The 22993-nt window shown below is 38.4% G+C and overlaps 1 protein-coding gene across 1 annotated transcript in view; it reads left to right on the top strand.

The window, feature by feature from the left end:
* The window catches only part of LOC125346889 (B-cell receptor-associated protein 29), a 36186-nt gene extending 35537 nt beyond the window's left edge, over positions 1-649 (top strand). The window contains exon 8 of the mRNA XM_048339810.1: positions 607-649. Coding sequence (XP_048195767.1) covers positions 607-642 — 36 coding nt within the window. The 3' untranslated portion in view covers positions 643-649. The remainder of the gene's footprint in view (positions 1-606) is intronic.
* The last annotated feature ends 22344 nt before the right edge of the window (positions 650-22993 follow it).

The raw sequence follows: 22993 nt of genomic DNA, 5'->3' as shown, positions 1-22993 counted from the left end.
TGGTGCTGAGGAATCGAACCCAGGGCTTCCTGTATATGAGGCAAGCACTCTTGCTACTAGGCCATATTCCCAGCCCTGTATCTCATTTTTTAAATAATAACATTCATTCTTTGAATAAGGCACTTGGCTAATAGTTTCTTAAATGCTGCTTTGTTTATTCCCCATGCCAACTCAATGAACCAAAATATTTTAATATTCCTTGTGAACAGAAAACAATAAGAGATGTTAAAGAATACATCCCGTCACTGAACTTAAAAAAAAACGAACAGTTAAAGCTGGGATTCAAAGTCAAAAATCTTAATTAGGTTTGTAGTAGTGGAATTTTAAAAATTTTGTTTTCCTGTAGGTACCTATGAAACAAGTAAAATGGGTTAAGACATGGAAAAAGTTGATTTGGCAAATGTTCATTCCCCCTTCTACATATTTTCCAACCAAGACTCAAAACTTCATCATGTTTGAATTTTGAGACTTGCATCAGTCCATATTTTCATGTGTGATTATTCTCAAAATTGGTAACTAGACACAGAAGAGAAGATTTTCAAAAAGTGCTTATATCTATGAATATGTTTCTATGTTTCTCACTCTTTGCTATATGTCTTTTTTCAGAATCGTTTAGATAAAGGCAATAAGAAAGGACAGTGAACTTCTCTAAAAGAAGACTGTGATACATCATATCAAGATAATAAATTTGCTTTCATGTTAGCCAATAGAAAATTTAAAACTTAATTCTGAAAAATTTATGACTGGCCTACATTTTTTAACAATACACATAGGTCATGTAGTACTGACATCAAATTTTTTGATAATGTTTCAGATAGAAAGTGTGTGTTCCAGATCTTTACAAATATATAAGCATGCTTAATATCATATTTACATATTGCTGTTAATATTGGTAAATGGTGGCTTTTACCAACATGAAAAATGCATTAGCCATTTACTTCCAAAATTAGAGTATTCTAGGTTGCATGAAACCATTAATAGCTTTGAAAGCTTTGATGAATTTTCAGTAATAATCTACATAATCAGATGCTTATGATGATATGTTTGAAAATACTATTCAGTATCAGCAAATTTGCACATAGGAAAATTGAATATAAGGATACATGATTAGAATCACCAGAGTTTGCAAAGAAGGGTCAAGGGTCACTACAAAGAAAAATAAAAACAATAGTCATAGTTTTTTTAAGCCTGATGGTACTGTAATGTGGTTTACTAAGCTATATTAATTTTATTTTTGTTACTGTGCTTCCACACCTGTTGGACTGCTTTTTTATTGACATTGTTTCAGTAACAAATAGTAAATTTTACACCTTTTCAAGTTTACCTAGTAATAGAGAGTTTACATCTATTTGCATAAACTGTCATACACTGAACTGATTTTACAATGTGGAATTCTTCATTTAAAATTTTAATGTATTACATCCAGAAAAGCAATGTTTTCTGTAGTTACAAGTTACCAATTATGCAAATATTACCTCAGACATACATACACTGGTGTCATACAGTTTCTCTGAAATGTTTCTGTATTCTGGAAGCTAGACATTATATATTTTTCTATCCAAACAGATAGAGGCAGTAATAGAAATAATAGGACTTAGGTTTGTTTCAATGTTTAGACATGAAAATTCACTTCCTTGTGTCATAAAGACCTAAATATAAAAGAAAATCAAAAATTACAACTGGAGTTTCTGATTCTCTGATCTTTTTTCTTGTTTTTTTTTAAATACCAACTTCATGTGTATTTAATTTTTTATTGTAGAGATGGAATGAGCAAGTATGTCATTTTATTTCAGATAAAAGTCAGAAGTTATTGCTAGGAAACATATACATGGAGACATTTGTAAAAGGAGAAAGAAATATGAGTTTTCCCATATGGGCTGACAACACCATTAATAACAAAGTGGAATGTTGAGATAAAAGAGAACTGAACAAATAATAGCTCCAAGTATATACTTAGAAATACCAAAGTGAGGGGCTGGGAATATGGCCTAGTGGCAAGAGAGCTTGCCTCATATACATGAAGCCCTGGATCCGATTCCCCAGCACCACATATATAGATAGAAAACGGCCAGAAGTGGCGCTGTGGCTCAAGTGGCAGAGTGCTAGCGTTGAGCAAAAGGAAGCCAAGGACAGTGCTCAGGCCCTGAGTCCAAGGCCCAGGACAGGAAGGAAGGAAGGAAGGAAGGAAGGAAAGAAGGACTAAAGTACCAAAGTGAGAGCTACATCAGTAAATATACAAATACTGAGTATTTAAGATGTTTGCCTACTCTACAAAAATCAAGTCTAATATAGAGGGAATGCACAGCTTTAGAATTGGCAGAACTAAAATCAAATCCCAGCTTCAGCACTTAATCATGTGAATGTGAACAAGTTTTTCAAATTTGCAAGGCCTCCATTTCTTCATCTCCAAAATGACAATAATAAAATTTAGGTCAGGGTTAACCATAAGAATTTGGATAAAATAGTGATTCTCAAAGTTGTTCTGATAGTGTAGCAAGAAGAGTACAAATACTCTGAAAAGAGGATTTGAAAGTGCTTTTGCCGTTACTCTTTCAGCTTTACAGATCTGTTTCATAGAAGCCTCAAAACTTTGAACAGTTTCTTAAAGTAAAATGGAAAACTACTAGATAACATTGGCACATAGCCAGGGTTTAACCAAGAAATTTGACTCCAGAGTTTGTGTACTTTACCTCTGTGCCAAACTGTCTTCTAAGTTGTATTATTATTACTCTCATTTCCAGTGATGTTTAGCAAATCCTATTATATGAGGAACTATATATTCCAGGATGTAATTATACTACATATTTATTCCTTCTTCTTGTTAGTAATGACAACTTTGTCTTCAGCTGTAATATAATTCAAGCAAAAGACTTATTCTTGCCCCTTTCTGTCAGACTTGAGTGGGTTAGGCATACTTACTTCCTACTTGGGAAAGTGCTTATGGTTTTGATTCCGAGGAAGCAGCACCTAAGCACTAGCTAAGCACTCTCGAATTTGGCAGGAGTCATCCTTATTGCATGTCCAGCACCATCTTGGACCCAAATAGGATTATAAAGATTCCTGGTTCCTTAGGGCCTGCTTCTTTATTGGTTCTTTTTTTCTCACCTCTACTTCCAGCTGGTTTTGATAGTTGATTGGCAATAAGAATCTCATGAACTTTCCTGCAGGCTTCAAACTATAATCCTCAAATCTCTGTCTCCTGATTAGCTAGGATTACAAGTGTGAGCCAACAGCACCTGGCTTTCTTGATTCTTTATTCCAGTACATTGGGGAACCTGGATTCCCTTCTAGTGAGAGTCCTGCTTCTGACCTTTCAGCTAGAACTGAATGTAACTACTTTCCGAAGCTGTCCCCATGTCACAAACTTGCCTGGATCTCTAAACATTACCCATTTTTGGAAAGTTCTTAAATGCCACTCCCTTCTCATTGGACCTGCCAGCCACAGCTTACATGTTGTTTTCCCTCCCTGTCCCTCCCAGCTGATGGCTCATGCCCATCTCTCCTCACGTGACATACCATGCATTTGAGTATCATTATCTAGTGTGCAAATACAGCTGTACTTGTAAGCATTAACATCTTACTTCAGTATCTACAATGATTTGTCTAAAGCCTATGGAGCCTTCATGTATTCCTTTACCTCTTAGCTTTCCTTTCTCAGAAATCCAGAAAATTCACTTATAAAGATGTACATTTTTTAAACATTCCCTCATTTAGTGACGTGACATTATCTGCACAGACATCCCTATGCAAGTGAGTACTCGCCCCTCCTCCTCTAGCCACAAGTAATTTCAGACACATCAGGAATTTTGGTTGATTGAAATCAGACCTCCCAGTATACATCTGTCTTAATCCCTGAATAGTGGAAATGTTTTCTTCCATGGCAAAAGATATGATTAAGAATTTTGACATGAAGTGATTATCCTAGGTACTGAATCATAAATGCAGTCATCAGTATCCTAGTGAGAAAGAAAGCACACAGAGGCAGCAGTTGGAGTGATGTTCCCAGAAGCTGGAAAAGGCAAGAAACAGATTCTCCTCCATGGTTTCTGAGAGGAGTATGTCCCTGAAAACACCAGTGAAAGTAGTAACCCAACTTTAGCTTCCTAAACCATATGAGTTAACACAAAGTGAATACAGGAATATAGAGGGCATGTCTGTAAAGACCTGTACTAAATTTGAAGATGTGTGGAAAACATCCTTTTTATTTTTAACACTTGATCTTCCTCATAGTCAGATGGGTAAATCAAAGGTTGTCTTAGCCATCCTCCTTCCTTAGTTTTTGCCTTCAATACTGTTTCTCCATTTCTACTAACTACCAAACAATTTACCATCATATCTCATTTGTACTATTTTGATGGCAATTTAGTTTTGCATCTTAATCATTCATATAAGCACATGCATTTTCTTCAATGTAGATCATGCCATTCCTACTTCATGTAAGTTTCTGCATTATTTCCGATTTCAGTTAAGATTAAACACCGGAGATCTTACCAGATCTGTCATCCTGCCTGCTCAATTCTTGGAACAAGCCATATTCAATCTTTCCCAAAGACTTTTACATGTGTAACAAATGCTTATCTCAGCCCTATCTGGGTTTACTGTATTTTATTTCTATCATAAAATTCATCAATCTGAAGTCATCTCATGGGTTTTTTTTCCTCGTGATTAACAAAGTTCATGTACACAATCAGTGGTGCTGAACAGAGGGTGGAGATGGCATCCTGAAGGAATACTTGGTAATACCTAAAGGCATTCTTGATGGTCACAACTAGGATACTGCATGTGGGCAGAGGCCAAGGATACCACTAACCTCACTCTTCAATGCATAGAATAGCCATCACAGTAGAAGTATCTAATCCAACATGTCTATATTGTGAAGACTAAGATCCTGTAACTGATTGTAGCTGAGGGTATAGTGTCAGCTCTCATTATGCTCTTTTATTCACTATTTTTTTTTGCAGTACTAGGGTTTGAGTTCAGGACATTGCACTTGCAAGGTCAGCACTCTACTACTGAATTGCACCTCTAGTCCTTTTTTTATACTGATTATTTTTTAGATAATCACTTCCTACCTAAATGTGGACCTAGATCATGATCCACACAAGTGGATACCACCAGGCCCAGCTGCTTCCATTGAGACAGAGTCTTAGGGATTTTTCTACCCAGACTGGCCTGGAAATACTATCTTCTAGTCTCCCACGTAGCAAAGATGACCAGGATGTGCCACCATTCCCAGCTATGATGCCCTCATATTTTACGCAAGATTGTCAAGGATTAACAGATTTTCCACATCCTTGTAAGTAGGTGAAAATAAATAGAAATTTGGTTTCATTCCTATAGTATGCTGCCTGAAACAGGTGGTGGTACCTTTTTAGATCATGAGCTTGAACAAGATAGAAGGAAGGTGGAGCCCTGATAACGCAGACCACCTCACCTGTCCTTAGTTGCTGCTCAGTAAGTCATTGAATAGTTATTCCAGATATCTCCGGTATATTAGAAGCAAAAAGCCAAAAACATCTGTATGACAAAGCTATCAGCTTTCTTACCCCCATGGTCTCAGCATATTTGATATTTTATATTCAATGTAACTAAGTTTAGTCCACCAGTATATATTTCCCACAATAAGTGTACAGCATATACCATAGTCTTTTGTTCTGTGCCTTTATCCAGGGTACACCACAAGGATAGCTAACACCAAAAAAGCAAGAGTCATCAGTTACATATAAAAAGAGCATGTGGAGGAGCTTCATGTGCCTACCTAATAAGGAAAGATTTAAATTTCCTACAGGATGTTGTCCTTGGGGATCAGTCCTCTTCTGAGCAAAGTAACATTTTGACTTTGCATCCCAAATTAGATGTCCTCTTGACTATAAGCCAGGTTTCACTGCTCCTTCAGAAACCTTTGTTCTTGAAGCACATGAGTCAAAGAATTTCTGTCCCTTCCAAGGACTGTCAATTTCCTGGACCACCACCACTCCTACACCCCCACTTCTTGGCCAAGGACTTCCTGGAGTAACCCTGCATGGAGGGATACTTACTAAAAAGCGTAGGAGGGGGAGGGTTCCCAGGTGATTTTTCTTGAAATAAAATATACAGTAAAGAGCTGGGAATATGGCCTAGTGGCAAGAGTGCTTGCCTCGTATACATGAAGCCCTCGATTCAATTCCCAAGCACCACATATATAGAAAACGTCCAGAAGTGGCACTGTGGCTCAAGTGGCAGAGTGCTAGCCTTGAGTAAAAAGAAGCCAGGGACAATGCTTAGGCCCTGAGTCCAAGGCCTAGGACTGGCCAAAAAAAAAAAAAATATATATATATATATATATATATATATGTATGTATATATATACAGTAAATGTGGAAATTTTGAGGAAAATAGTTACTTGGTTGATTCATATGTGTGCATGTATGTATGTACACTCAAAAATATTTTCAAAAGTGACATACTAATATTTTATATGTACTGCTTTGTGATCTATCCCTACCACACACACAATATTCTACAACAGGAGTTTACAATCTACCTCTAATGGGTTATATAAAACATCACTTGAGTGTCTAGAACTTGTTAAGAATGCACATGCAAGCCACACCTATGACTACCTCCACTGAGAATTACCCAGATAATGAGGCTATGCCATAACCATCTGTATCATTAGCAGAAAAGGATTGAGACCCACCATCTGTGACACAGGGTGCTTAATTTATCCTTTGTTATGACTATTCAGGAGAATATTGCCACAAAATGCTCTGGAAACTCTAGGACATAGGAGTTACATGCATAGATTACCCAGGTTGAAAGACCAACTCTGTTACCTCTAATTCATCTTCAAAGTGATTTAAATTTCATAGACTTGCTGAGAGGATTAGAGGAGTTAATATACACAAATACACATAAAGAGTCTTTGTTTCTAGTGGCAAGCTACTCAACAGTATGCAAAAATGATATCCAATAATAAGTTGTTCCCATTTTAAAAATAAAAGGTAATCTGACAATTTAGTTCTAGGGATGGATGGTGATGATGGCTAGATAACAATAGAAGTGTAGATACTATCTCTGAATTGTATGTACCCTAAAGGAATTGTGATAGCAAATTTATAATGTTTTTAATCACAGTTTAAAAAAAATGAGCTGCGCATGCCTGTAATCTAGCACACTCAGTACTCGAAAGTAAGAGGATACCAAGTTTGAGGCCAACCTGGGCTATATAAAGCAAGATCTTGTCTCAAAAAGAAAAAGAGAAAGGAAAGAAAGAGGCAGGGAGGAAAGGAAGGATGAGGGAGGGGAGAAAAGGTGCATCCCTTACTATACGTAATAGAAGTGTCCTGTAGGGAGTTTTAGGTGACTTTTCCTAACAACTGTGGGCAAACCTGCCCCTGACACTCAAAAGTACAAAGCCCAATTTGTTTGCATAGCAATAAATATTTATTTGGATTAAATCCATTTCAATCTAGTGTGTCAGATTCTTCCCGATGATGCTTTCCCTGTCTTTAGCATGTGTCCTGTTGATGATCAGATACAGTTTGACCAACTCTGTTAACATATTAATAAATCCCTATGCTGACCACTAGAAAGTACCCAAGGAAGGATTTTTACCTTAAGAAAGCAAAATTACCAAAGGATGACTGATTGAACATAAACTTCTCAATTGCACTGGTACTACAGGAAAGGGAATTTTTAAAGGCATACCAGGATGAAAAGAATATGAAAAAATAGCACCAACTTTCTCAAAATTACAAAACAGCTGAACAAATACTTCTTATGAAAAATTGAATGACCTTAGTTCTTGGAGAAAACAAAAAAAAAATGCCCTTTTATATCAAATAAGGCCCAAGCACTAATGGCACAACTTCTGGATGACTGGGGCAGGCTGGTTGAAAGTTTTAGAGAAGCAGTGCTCCTGGGTGCCCACTCCCTTTCCTCCAAATTGCTTGGTGGTGGCTCTGTCCAGCCCCATCAGAAGATAGATTTTTCTCTTTGAAGAGGATAAAACAGGAGAGGTAAGTAAATGATGCATATGTACTAAACCAGAATTATGTTCACTTCTGAACAAAAGAGCCAGATGAGTGTTTTCTAGCTGAGACTCTATGGGGCTCATGAGGAAAGGCCTAAAGATACTTACATGGATATTGACATCAAGGGTACACACACACACACACACACACACACACACACACACAAAACAGCCTGGGACAGCTCACCCTACTGGAAATCTTACCATGAACAAGCCTCGCCTAGTCATTCAGAGATTCCAGGCAGCTCTTAAGCACTTATAAATAGCAGGAGTCAAGTATAAAGAAATGTTAAGAAAAGTCTAAACAGATTTGTTTTAATGTAAAAATAGAAAATTACAGGAAGAAAAACATCACAGACTATGGGTTCTTATTCAAAGCACTCATAAAGTCTGAACTGGAAATGATTAAAAGTGAGTGTATTTATTTCAGAAACAAAAATGAGTCCTTAAGAAAAAACTAGGAAGGCCCAATGCCTGAAACAGGAATATTTTAGTCGGTTCGCACTGCTACGATGAACTACCTGAGACTGAGGATTTTTACAAAATGGATTCCCTTGAGCTTTTTTGCTTAAGGCAGTACTCTACTACTTGAGTCACACTTCCACTTCTGGATTTTGCTAGTTAATTGGAGATATTTTTTTTTAATTTGCCCCCACCCCCTTTCAAATGGAGATCCTTAGATCTCAGCCTTCAGTGATATGAACCATTGGTACAATTTATGTGTGAATGCATGAGATTATGGTGTGTTTTATTCACCCTTGTAGAAATAGTTGGTTCCTTAAGTTATAAAACTATTTTTGAAGGCACTATTGCTGAATGTTGTGTCTTATTTTGCTTTTATGATAACACTGTGCAGACTAATGTGATGTTTATAATACATTATGAGCTCTTTAGAAGAAATAAGCCATATTTGGGCTTACTTTCATATGGTGAATCACAGCCTTTATTCGCATTCCATCAGTTACTAGTGTAATTTCATTAGCATTATATTAGCATGTGGCTTTGTCTTTCCCAGAACCTAAGATTTAAATTAATGTATACCACTAAGAACCTCTAAGTTTCCCTCAACAAACCCCTTTCTTATTTAGTTATAATTTCACTTATTTCAGGCTTTTTTGCTTTTGAACTATTTTTTATTTTAGGTTGGAACCCATGCAGTGAAATATTCTGAAGACCAGGTATAGGATAAATTGGCAAAAATAATCCTTAAAAGAGAGAGAGCCATCACTAGGGTAGAGAAAAATGATCAAGTTCATTAAACTGTTATAAATGTTTCTTTTGTTGTTCATTGTAAATATTTCTAGGCACTTCTTATACACTGATCATTGTGATAGGAGCAGACAGCATTCCCCGAGTACTTACCTCCTGTTAAGCTAATTGCTTTCTCTACTATTTGTCATTTAAGTATTGTGGCAATACTATGAAGAAAGTACTTGCTTTATCCCTAATTCACAGACAAGGGAAAAGAGGCAAAGAGAGACTGTTTCTTGAATTCCTTAGGGAATAATTAAAGAGAAGCTCAAACCCAGAACCCATACTCTGCATTGCAGACCTGTAACCCTACCCCTGGTCACAAGGTACATGGTGGAGGAAACACAAAACTGAAGAAGAGAGCAAATATTTTACTTTATTGAGCACTTTGCTATGCTCTAGAAAGTTTGTTTCATGCTATAACAAATGATTCTACTTGTGTAAGAGTGGGAGGAATCCTGTCAAGAAACAACTTTCTCCTGGACATACACACAAATACAGAGCTGGCAAATCTGCAATGTGATATGAAATCTGAGATGAAAATCAGAGTAAGATCTCCAAGGAAAGAAGACTCCGTTCCAAGAAGACATTAGAAAGACTTCCTAGAGGAAGAGGATCTGTGACCTCAGAGGATTTGGATAAACAGCAGAGCTGAACAAACAACATTCATCGTTGATGTTTGGCTGTGCTTAATTTCCCTTTTCATTGTGGTACAAGATATAAGCTTTAGAGTTGACAGAAACATTTCTAGATTCATTTCTTTTTATAAGAATTCCAAAGTAGGGACAAATAAAAATTCCAAAGTAGGATAAATGTGTGAAGATCCAAACAAGTGTGGGCAAAAGAGCAGAATATAGGGCTGGGATCTGACTAAAGTGCTCAAGCACCTGCTAAGCAAACATGAGGTTCTGAGTTCAAATCCCAGTATAACGGGGGGAGGGGGTGTTGAAGCAGAATGTGAGAAAGAATGAAGGAGTTTCTCTTAAGGTTAGAATAAAGAGTTGGGTGATCAGTGTTGTAAAATGAAGCTAGACTTGCTACTTATGAAAAAGGGAAATTCTCTGGGCATTTATTTTGAAGTGTGTCTTGTGTTCAAAGGTATCATGGTCTACTACTACTGTTTGCTCTCAGAGAAGCTTTCAAACATTCAATGTTACCACTTGTCTTTTTTTGTAAAATTTCAGAGGTGAGAAAAGAGATTTTCCTCGTCAAGACTTTGACTGACATCTCGATTAGTGACATGTCTCCATTGAAAGTATTTCTACTGCTTAGTCCCTGGACTGCTGCCAAGAGTGACATTACTCAAATATGGGCTCCATCTACTTGACAATAATTGCCTTCCCATCTTTTGACATCTTCCATGGACTCTGAAATGAAAAATCAATTATAATGCCTTTGGGTGAGAGAAACTAAATTAGAAAGAAAATGATTAGAAACAGAAGGCAGCTTGACGCTCGTGCTGCCAGATTTGTTCAACATGTGATTCCAAAGCTGTGGAGAAGTTTTCCTGGCTGTGCTCCCAATTATCAACCTTTAGCTTACTTAAAAGCCAAAATCTGTGACTCAAAAGAGCGTGCTAGGAAGAAATTTTTGACAGATAAAATTAGCTATTCCTGGCAACAGCAAATAACATATACATATATTTGTGTACCTTTTTCTGGAATGAAGCTCAAAATATACTGAGATCTAACTTAAACAGCTCCCTAGGGCTCTCGAACTCAGTTATAATAGGTAACATTTATCAAGTGGTTGGAGTGCCAAGCATTGCATTTAATTCTCACACCAGCATTATGAAATAAGAACTATTATTAATGAGTCCAGGCAAAACTAAGTAACTTCCCCAACGTCACACAGGTAGGAATTGATAGGAACAAAACTAAGTCTAACCTCATACCTGTCAATAAAAGTCCTTACCTTCTAGTGGTTTATAGCCTAGTATTGGACTCAGGAAAGATGCTTCTTCTATGCAGTAAGAGTACTATAAAACATGTAGGAAAACTTTCAACCTCACTTTGATTATAGAAAAGTCATCATTAAAGGACTAGGTAAAGCAAGGTGGATGCTAGGGGTGGAGAAGCGGGAACAAACTCCAGGCAAAGGAAGAAACAGGTCATGAGGTTATGAGATTAAAAAAAAAAAAAAAAAAAAAAAAGCTTAGTGGCCAGCCATAGAAAGAAGGCTAAAAGTATTACAGAGCCATTTTGCAAGGTTTAAATCTAAGCATAAATCTGATTATGTTCACATTTCTCTTGTTTTTCTTGATGGAGGTCAGGGTGGCTCCAGATTCCAGAATCAAGCATCCTCCCACCGCAGCCTCCCAAGTGCTAGGATGATAGGCATTTGCATTTCTACTACGTGAGCACTTTACCACTAGGCCATATTCCCAGCCCAAGGCATTGGCATTCTAGAACTTCTTGACCACTTGTGAACAGAGCAGGGAATAGAGGCTAAGAGGTCTGTTAGGTGAGTATTGCCTGTGTTATCCTGGCCTGAGCCCAGGCAGTAACAATAGAAACCTAGAGCTAAGGGACTGGATTCAGAAACAAACTGGGATGGAAGCAGTGGTAGAGTGCTTGTTTAGCATTCACAAGGCCTACATTCACTTCCTACAGCACAACACACACACACACACATTAAGAAAGAAGTAATTGCTTGTCCCTGCTTATTATATGAAGTGGTGACTGTGCTTTATCAGAGCACTCTAGAATATTTCCAGATAATATCTGAGAAGCTAAAGAAAAATGGTGTAAGGTACCCCAACAGTAACAGAGAAAGAAAAAAAGAAGTCAGTAACTCCTCAGTTTCTCCTGAGTTTCTCCTAAGCTTGGAGATATATTTTCCAAAACAGGAGTTCCAGAAAAGGGGAGGTTTAAAGAGGTTGAGAGCAAATAATGGATTCCATTTTTACACAGTTGAGGTTCTCATGTGACATAATAATTCACATAAGAATGGAACAATGGTACTCACTGAACACTATGTTAAAAATGAACTGTAGGGCTGGGGATATAGCCTAGTGGCAAGAGTGCCTGCCTCGGATACACGAGGCCCTAGGTTCGATTCCCCAGCACCACATATACAGAAAACGGCCAGAAGCGGCGCTGTGGCTCAAGTGGCAGAGTGCTAGCCTTGAGTGGGAAGAAGCCAGGGACAGTGCTCAGGCCCTGAGTCCAAGGCCCACGACTGGCCAAAAAAAAAAAAAAAAAGAACTGTAAACTTGTGAGTGGGGATGGGGGAGAAAAACTGGGAGAAAGCAAGGGAATTACCTGAATTATGTAACTGTACATCAGTTACAAACTGCACATCACCTTTATAATAGCAACACAAAATATTAAATACATATAAGGACCATTCGTTATGAAAATGTAACTCTTGTGAGCTATTTTAATCACCTAGGTTTTCCTACCGTATTTAAAACAGTCTGGTTAACAAAATTTTGATATATGTGGGTCATTCCAATAGAACATTTTTAAAGATATAATTTATCTTACTCTGATGGCATTTCAAACATTTATTTTTAAATGATTGACTAACTTGTAGACAAAAATAAACTCAAACAGTACTGTTAAATAAGGTTTCTTCATTAGCATGCTATATTTAGCTTAATAGAGATACAGATGATTATATATGGTAGGGATAAATATATAATTTGCTAATATGCATACATTCCTTTGTTCTCTCAGTTGAAAGAGCTTAGAGAACCAGCATTCTAGTAGCACTATGGACATCTCTCAACCAAAACTTGGTTTCTAATTACATTCACTAAGCAAAGGAATCAGAATTCCTTGGGAAAATGGCTGCTTGTAAGACTTGTGCAGGAAATATACATGGTAAGACATTATGCAGTTCCAGAAAGCAAGGAAGTGCCCCCCAAACAAACAAACAAAAAAAATGAAATCTACCGTACCTTGTGGAACTATGTTAAAATTACACAGGAGCCAAGTAAAAGAGTACCTAATGGCCAAAGTGGCAACAACCTGATGAAAGGAAGGAAGGAAGGAAGAAAAGAAGGAAGGGAAGGAGGAAGGGAAGGAGAGAGGGAGGGAGGGAGGGAGAGAGGGAGGGAGGGAGGAAGGAAGGAAGGGAGGGAGGGAAAAGAGAAAGAAAGAGAAAAAGAAAAAAGGAAAAGAAGGGAAGAAGAAGGAAGAAAGGGAGGGAAGAAGGGAGGGAAATAGGGAAGGAAGGAATGAAGAAGGGAAAAGCACTAGTCAGACATGGTAGTTGACACCTATAATCCCAGCTACTTGGCCCATTAAGATCAGATGGATCCAGATTTGAGGCTAGCCTGGGCAAAAGATATTAAGACTCCCATCTCCATCTCCATCGATAAACTGGATGTGGTGTCAACACACCTCTCATCCCACCTACTCCTAAGGCCATAGATTATGGGGATTTCTGTCTACACTGGCTAGGGCAAACCATGAGACTCTATTTGAAAAATAACTAACGCAAGAAGAGCTGAGAGCATGGCTTAATTGGTAGTATGCCTGCCAAGGAAGCACAAAGGTCCTGAATTCAAATCCCAGTACTATCAGAAATAGTACTACTAGGCTAGGATGGAAATTATAAAGTAAATATTAAATGGTTCTATAATTAAATTAATAAATGCTTAAATGAATAGGCACATAAGACAAATCTCTAATGCAAGAAAACCTCCAAAAATTATGTAGATATTTTGCTCACAAGTATGAACCATAACTCCCTATATTGAGCACAAGCTGCATAGAATAACTTTCTTTCCTTTGTATGACTACTTAAGGATAATATTTTGTATTTTTTATTGTCAAAGTGATTTACAGAGGTGTTACAGTGACATATGTAAGGCAGTGAATATGTTTCTTCTCAAACTTTTTTATTTTTACTTTTTGCCAGTCCTGGGGCTTGAACTCAGGGCCTGAGCACTGTCCCTGGCTTCTTTTTGCTCAAGGCTAGCACTCTACCACTTGACTTTTTCTATATATGTGGTGCTGAGGAATCGAACCGAGGGCTTCATGTACATGAGGCAAACGCTGTACCACTAGGCCATATTCCCAGCCCTCAAACTTTTTTAAATAAAAAAAAATTAACTACCTTTACAGAGCACAGAATTAAAAAGGAGGTGACGAAGGTGAGGGTCACAGTGAAGAGTCACCTACTTACCATGACCTAGACCAGGTCAAGTGCAATGATGGAAGTTAGGTTCACATGTGCCCTTGCTAAGAGGTGAGGAACATGGCACCTAACCTCTGTGATTTCCAACCCACAAAGCTCTAACATCAGTCTGATCATGAGAAATACTAGATTTTGATAGAGTGGCATCCTACAAAATACCAGGTGAGTTCTCAGAATCATCAGTGTCATCAAGAACAAGAGAAGCTTCAGAAGCTGGACCAGCTAAGAGGGGCCTAATGAACACAGTGCCCACAGTACTTGTGGTGTCAGGGTGGGGTGCATGAGAGATAAATTCCCTTAAGTAGAAACCAAGGAAATCTAAACAAACTATTGACATTAGTTAATAATGTGTGAATTGAGGTTTTAGTTGCAATGAATGAACCATAGAAATCCAATATGCCAATAGGAGAGGAAACTATACAGGATATATGAGACTGCTGAACTATGTTCTAGATTGTTGTATAAATCTAAAGTTGTTCTATAAGCTAAAGGGAATTTTTAAAATTCTTATGTCCATCATACACTAGTTTCATATGAACCTTCCCAAGAATCCCTATGCCTACTTGTATGAATATTCTCCCACCCACCACTCTCTCTCTTCTCTCTACCTTTTTCTATTCTGCTCTTGCCCAAGAGGCTAACTATGGGCAAGGTCACCAGGCTCCTTAGCCCTCCCATTTCTTCAGGGAGGGAACAGGCACTGGAGAAATGGAGCACGAGGCAGCACCATAGGAAGTTAGAGGTAGGAAGAGGAGACACGGCTATTTCTTGCTGCGACTGTTTTCTTCTCAAATTTTTATTTTTGACGCAGAGAGGTGCGACTGTTTTCTTGTTGAGTGTGGAATTTGCCATGGTTCCTTGTCTCTACCATAGGCCCCCTACTCTGCTGGGTCCCCCTCCTTTTGAGTCTTCTATAGATTTTTTTTTTTCCAGAGCTGAGGACCAAACTCCAGGCCTTGCACTCCTCAGGCAGACTCTTCTGCTGAGCTAAATCCCCTCCCCACCCCTCCCTTTTGACACCTGGGTTCCCATAGCATCTTGCTGGCCTGGAGGCCTCAGGCTAGTAATGCTGACAGCTCTTCTCACAGCATCCTGTGACAGCACTGAAGTGCTTTGCCCTGTTTTGTTTTTAGTTGTTTTTTTTTTAATCCTGCCAAAATTTTTGTAAACAAACCTCTCATTAACAATTAGTGTCCCATCTTTTTTCTAGCTTGGAAACTGTTTAATGTAGTATGCAAATGTATATTCCCTAATTTATACAAATAGAAGTGTACACACACATTCCATGCATCTTGCCTGTTTTCATTCCAATATTTTGAATTTCATATATATTCATGTATATATAAATTTTATTAGTATTCTCTTGTCTGTGTACATCATTTTCTTTTCTTTGCCAGTCCTGGGGCTCAGACTCAGGGCCTGAGCACTGTCCCTGGCTTCTTTTTGCTCAAGGCTAGCACTCTACCTCTTGAGCCACAGCGCCACTTGTGGCTTTTTCTGTTTATGTGGTGCAGAGGAATCAAACTCAGGCTTCATGCATGCAAGGTGAGAACTCTACTGCTAAGCTACATTCCCAGACCTGTATACATCATATTTTTAACTATTGTAGAAAGGCTGACATCAGTAGCCTAGCATCCTAGTTATTCAAGGAAGCTGAGATCTGAGGATCATTGTTTAAAGCCATCCCAGACAGGAAAGTCCATGAGACTCTTATCTCTAATTTAATTTTTTTTTAAGCCAGAAGTGGACATTTGGCTCAAGTGGTAGTAGAATGCTAGCCTTAAGTAGAAAAAGCCAAGTAAGTTGTGCAAAGCTCTGGGTTCAAACCTTAATACTGGCACATAAATAAATACATTAATAAATACATATTTATAAAAAAAAAAGATAAGATTCAAAAGCTGAAAACAGGTGGAGGAATGTGAAGTCTCAGGTGGAGTAACGCTAGAACTTGGATGAAATGATGCTGAGGTGAGCTGGTGTTGCTAATGCTCTAATTACACAGTAGGTAAGAAAGTAGGCTATACAGTCAAATGACTTGAGTTCCTATCCAGCCCTGCCAAGCTGTGTGACATTAGGCAAATTACTAAGAATTTCTGGCTGTATTTCCTCTAATGTAAAATGTGCATAGCAATGTCTACCTGAAGATAATGTCTCTGCTCAAAAGCAGTTTAATTTTCAAGTCAACTTTCAAGTCAGGCCACATTGAGCAACCTGGTACATCCTGGAAAGCCAGGCCATGCTCTTCTGTGCTGGTGCTCTCCGCATTCCCAGTCCTGAGCTTCCTGACAGTTCAGCCTCAGCTCTTCCTTCCTGCATTCTCCATTACTCACAGCACAGTCTGTCCCTTTTGGCCTTTATTCATAGGCTTTCTCTCTGTTGAAACTCGAGGATCATTTTATTTTTATTTTATTTTATTTTTTTATTTTTGGCCAGTCCTGGGCCTTGGACTCAGGGCCTGAGCACTGTCCCTGGCTTCTTCCCGCTCAAGGCTAGCACTCTGCCACTTGAGCCACAGCACCGCTTCTGGCCGTTTTCTGTATATGTGGTGCTGGGGAATCGAACCTAGGGCCTCGTGTATCCGAGGCAGGCACTCTTGCCACTAGGCTATATCCCCAGCCCCTTGAGGATCATTTTAAATGGAGAACTAGATAGTGGATTCAAGAGTTGTGTTGTTACTAATTTATAATTCAATAGAAGATGTATGAATGGATTTTAAAAGGCATTCTTTAGAAAACAAAGTAGTTGTCAGCCAGGAAAAGAAAGATAAACTGCCCCAAATAATATGCTGCTGTTTTCCATTGGTGTGACTGACTAGATGGATTTCTTGTCAGATCTGCATGAATGACTTCTACCACTGAGAGAAATTTAGTACATATTAGGTGCAATCACTGTCAAAAGAGTAATGCTATTAACTATGCAATAATTGGACACAATTTAAATTTTAAAAAATTTCCCCTTTGTGTCATGTATACCCATATGCCAGCTGGGCACTGGTGACTCACATCTGTATTATTTTAGTTACTCGATGGGCTGAGATCTGGAAGATACAGGTTAGAAGCCAGCCTTGGGCCAATAATTCCAGGAGATTCTGTCTCACAATAGTTAATTGTCACAGATATACTGAGGACTTCCTGATTGCTCTCTCCAGGTTTGACATATGTGGGTTTCAGTCACACAGTCTCCTTTGGTCACACTTATTCAGCTCTTTTGCAATTCAGGTCTTTTGCCTTTTTTCTTTCCCTTCCAGGAAGCCTACTCTTTTTCATCCTTCAGATCTCTCTTCACTTCAGATCTCTCTTCATATAACACCTCCTCAGAAAGATAAAGGCTTCCAGGCACTGGTGGCTCACACCTGTAATCCTAGCTACTCAGGAGACTGAGATCTGAAGATCACCTTTGGAAGCCAGCCTGGACAGGAAAGTCCATGAGACTCTTAACTCTAATTAACTAGCAGAAAATGATAAGTAGAGCTGTGGCTCAACATGGTAGAATGCTATCCTTGAGCAAAAAGGCTCAAGGACAGTGCCCAGGCTCAAGCCCCATGACCAACAGAAAGAAAGAAAAAAAGAAGTTAGAAAGAAAGAAAGAGAGAGAGAAAAGAAAGACAAAGGTCTTCTCTGATCTCCTCCTCTAGAGAGCAGTCTCTTCTTGCTCCATACTGTACATTGTCCATTAAGAATTCTGTAAGACATCATTCTGTTTACTTCTCTCATAGTTCTTTCTTTTACCATGATAAAATATTATACATATTTTAAAAATTGCTAAATGTCACTGCTCCCCTTCTAGAGTATAAGTCCTTTGAAGGGAAGAGCTTCTTCAAAGTTGTTCAGTGCTGTCTCTTCACCACTTAAAATCTTGTCTGATATAAGTGGGGGATCTCAATAAGTACTCATTGAGTAAAGGAATCAATGAAGACTGAATGAATTAAATACTTGAACATCTATTCACCACACAGCACAATGGTTACTTTCAACAATTTTCATTCCTCTTTTCTTCCTCTATTGCCAAATGACTTAAGTTTGTGGGATAAGGTTATGAAGATAACTTTAAAAGCCAAACATACTTTGATAGTAAGAACCATAAAAGGATCTTCAAAGTATTCTTTGCTTAGAAAACTATGCCATTACTTCATGGTAGTAAGAGACCAATTTACTCACCACATAGCAAATTTGGACTCATAGGAGCTGGGGATATGGCCTAGTGGCGAGAGAGCTTGCCTCGTATACATGAGGCCCTGGGTTCGATTCCCCAGCACCACATATACAGAAAACGGCCAGAAGTGGCGCTGTGGCTCAAGTGGCAGAGTGCTAGCCTTGAGCAAAAGGGAAGCCAGGGACAGTGCTCAGGCCCTGAGTCCAAGGCCCAGGACTGGCCAAAAAAAAAACCAAAAACAAATTTGGACTCATATTATGGAAAACAAGATCTGTGTAACCTGAGAAATTCATTGAGATTTATTGGCACAGGAAATTGTTTTTTAATTGGATGGACAGCCACATAAGCTTTACAAAGAAAAAAACATTTTAATGTATGATTTTTCACCTTTTAGAATAAGTTTTATTTGAAACTAGGCATGGTGGGTGTGTGCTGTAGTCTCAGCTAATAGGGAGGCTGAGGAAGAGGGATTGCTGAGCAGACAAGTTGAGAGAAAGTTTATGGATTCTTTTTGTAAAACTATGGCAGAAATATACCATGTATTGAGAATTTTAATTAGCATTGTAAAATAAAGACTCAGGATTATTTCCTGGGGGAAAATGTGCTCTTTCCTGGTCATTGTTTTCTTTTGTTTTTCAGAGTTTCTATTGATTATCAAAGCCAACCTGAAATTTAATTAGGGCCTCAATTTTAAATGTAGATACCTGCTGGTCCCAAACAGGACTTCCTAACAGAAATGATTCAATTGAATTTCACATGAACAAATAACAAATAAGCTCTAGACATCTCAAACAGAAAATTACAAAGTTCTGAAGCTAGATTTCTTTTAAAAAACAGAGTTATTAAAGGGTAAACAAATGCAGCAGTGGTACTTACTAGAAACTCTCTTGCAAATGAACTATACAACTTATGGGTGGTGATGGGAAGGAAAAACATAGAATGCGAGAGAAGGGGTGACATTGTCCAAAAATCAAATGTACTCTTAAGAATTTATAGAAATTTATATAAATATACACAAGAATTTATCTAAATACCCATATTTCATTAGGATATTAATTATAAAACTCACCATTACTTTATGAATCACAAAGAAATGTTTCCAACTGGAGTAGTATACATCATCAATTGTAAGATGAATCATTATGAGATGTGGATTTAAAAAAAATATTGGTGGTACTAGGATTTGAACTCCAGGTCTTGCCATTACTAGATTGACACATATCCAGTCCTGCTTTTGCTGGTTTTAGAGATTGTTTGGTGAGCCTTTCTGTCCAGTCTGGCTTCAAACTGCAATCCTCCAGATCTCAGCCTTTTGAGTAGTTGGGACTATAGATGTAAATCATTGGTGCCTGATTGGGGAAAAAAAAAGATCTTTTAAAATCAGCATTAACTGCTAAATAAGTATGGCAAACTAACAATGTTACTATCTGCCATTTACTTTACAGTGACATCTATCTCTTTCAAAAAGAGTCCTGAATGTGATTAAATTCTGATAACTAAGAACCACCCACCTCTGTGGGAACAGGTGAAGTTAAGTGAGTAATGTGAGCTGTTTAATATAACAAGTAAACTGGGTGGGGAGAGCAAGCTGTTATCACCTCCTACTCACCTCTGATTTTAAAAGACAGCCAAATTCAGAGACACTTTTATCTCTGAGGAAAATAGTCTGATAGAGAATTCTGTAATGCAGTTGCTATTCTGTCCCTGAGCGGTTATTTATTTATTTTTGTCGGTCCTGGGGTTGATCCTTGGGCTTGGGCATTGTCTTTGAGCTTGTTGCTCAAGGTTAGCACTCTACTACTTGAGCCACAGCACCACTTCTACTTTTTCTGAGTAGTTTATTGGAGATAAAAGTTTCACAGGCTTTCCTACCCAGGCTGGCTTCAAACCACAATCCTTAGATCTTACCTTCCTGAGTTGCTAGGATTATAGCCGTGAAGCACTGGCACCCAACTAAGCCATTTTAATTTTTTTTTTTTTTTTGCCAGTCCTGGGACTTGAACTCTGGGCCTGGACTCTGTCCCTGAGCCTCTCTGTGATCAAAGCTAGAGCTCTACTACTTGAGCCACAGCACCACTTCTGGCTTTTCCTGTTTATGTGGTACTGAGGAATCGAACCCAGGGCCTCATGTATGCTAAGCAAGCACTCTACCACTAAGCCACATTCCCAGCCCAGCATTTATTTCTTGATATAGAAAAATCATTTCATCAGAAAAAGTGAGCAGTATCTTCATTCAAAGACATGCAGGAGAAACTACAATGTAATTATTTAACCCAACTATTATACAAAGATATGTATTTGAAAGAACTCTGTGCTTTCTCTACAAGAAGTTACACTTTTGCTTTCTTTCTTTCTTTCTTTTTATTTTCTAGTCCTGGGGCTTGAACTCAGGGCCTGGGCACTGTCCATGGGCTTCTTTTGCTCAAAGCTAGAACTCTGCTACTTGAGCCACAGCTCCACTTCCAGCTTTTTTTTTTTTTTTTTTTTTGTAGTTTATTGGACACAGAGTCTCATGGACATTCCTGCCAGGGCTGCTTTAAACCACAATCCTCAGATCTTATGAGCACCAGCCACCTGGCTGAAAGTTACACCTTTGACTCACGGTGTTATTCAGTGTTCTGTTGTCTTAGCTGTCCTTCTGCCACCACTGTCCCACTTCTTAATCATTGGAATCACCATTAGTACCATGCCACTGCCAAGTTCCTACACAAAGTGATTCACAAGGCTATCTGGAGCATACTAGAACTGTATGAAAGAGCTGAAATTCATCTTAGAATTGGTTATAGGTTGTATTGCCTCAGAATTATTAAGGAGTTGTGAGTCACCAAGGTGAGTCACTGTGCAGATATGTATATGAGTTGATATTCTAGAATCCTAGGCAATGTTGCCCAAGATGAGTTCAATGCTAAGTTTACATGTACTTGCCTGCAAAAATATCCATGGGGTGACTTTAAAAGAAAACCTATGCTTTGTTTATTTGCACATCCATTTATTTATTTTATCCAAAGTATCTTTTATTAGCATGCATTAATAATATAAGAAGGTTTTGTTGTGATCATTCCATATATGTACACAGTGTACCTCGAACAAATTCATTCTTTCTATTCTCTTTCGTGTGTGTGTGTGTGTGTGTGTGTGTGTGTGTGTGTGTGTCCTGGGGCTTGAACTCAGGGCCAATGCACTGGCCCCTGAGATTTCTTGCTCAAGATGAGTGCTCTACCACTTGAGCCACAGCTCCACTTCTTTTATTCTCTTAATAGTCCTCCCCTTGTCTCCAAGATCAGTCTTAATTGAAGAAAAAGTTCTAGACCAATATGTAATATAATCTGAGTCAAAAATATGTTTGGACTATAGACATATCTGCTTAGGAAACACGACTGAAGATAATAATGGTTGAAGGGAGGTATATTGCTTGCCTTCAAGAAATTCTTATTGAGTGAAGGAAATGAGACTTGTATGTAAATGAGATTATTATACCAGGGTAGATCATGAGAGGCACTGAAGAATGAATCAGATAAGGTGCCAAGAAAATTCGAAAAGGATTGGATTCATTCTGACAGAGCAACAAGGTTTGTCCATGGAAGAATAGTGTTTTAGTGGCCCTGAAAAGTATGTAGAGAATCTATACAACCAATAATTGACCATGGAGTTGACTCACATAACCAACCACAACATACAGCTTATAAGGTAAGCACATACACACGCATATGTACATATATGCAGGAAGGTGACTATGTTTAGTACAACACAGAAATTTATTAATAACCGTACATGAACTCCTTTGTAGAATGTTTAGCAGCATCCCTGACCTCTGTCCACTAGATCTCAGGAGCATCAATGTGGTTTGACAACAAAAAATGTCTCTAGACATTGATTTTGGTAGGGGGGAAAGTCAATTGTTCACCCCTGGTACACAGGAATATAATATACACAAAGGTCTCTCTCTTCTCTGCAAGCAAATAAGAATTCTCAAGTCTCTCTCTCTCACACACACACACACACTCACACACACACACACACACACACACACACACCACATTCTATGTAGCCCAGGCTGGTCTCAAATTCATGAGTTCAAGCACTCCTCTCACCTCAGCCTTCCAAGTAGCTGGAACTATAGACATGTGCCATTATGCTTGGCTGGTTCTTGACCTCTTTGGGTCAAGTAAGCCTTTGAAAATCTGTTGAGAGCTGTTGACTCATTCACTCAGAAAAACACACATGCTTTCATCATTTTGACTAGGGGATTTACACTAGAGAGCTCCTGAAAGGAGTTTTGCTTCCGGGAGTGTCTAGATAATTGTTACAGACTGTATTTTCCAAGTGAGTAACTGAAGGACGGATGTGCAAAAGGGCTACAATGTGGACTCTCTTTACGGTGATTTATGAACAATATTGAGGGGCTGGGGATTCAAGCGGCAGTGTTTG

This window comes from Perognathus longimembris, chromosome 2 (genome assembly GCF_023159225.1).
Source record: "Perognathus longimembris pacificus isolate PPM17 chromosome 2, ASM2315922v1, whole genome shotgun sequence".
NCBI lineage: Eukaryota > Metazoa > Chordata > Mammalia > Rodentia > Heteromyidae > Perognathus > Perognathus longimembris.
Note: the sequence above shows the minus strand (reverse complement) of the source record. Positions and strands in the feature narration are given on the sequence as shown.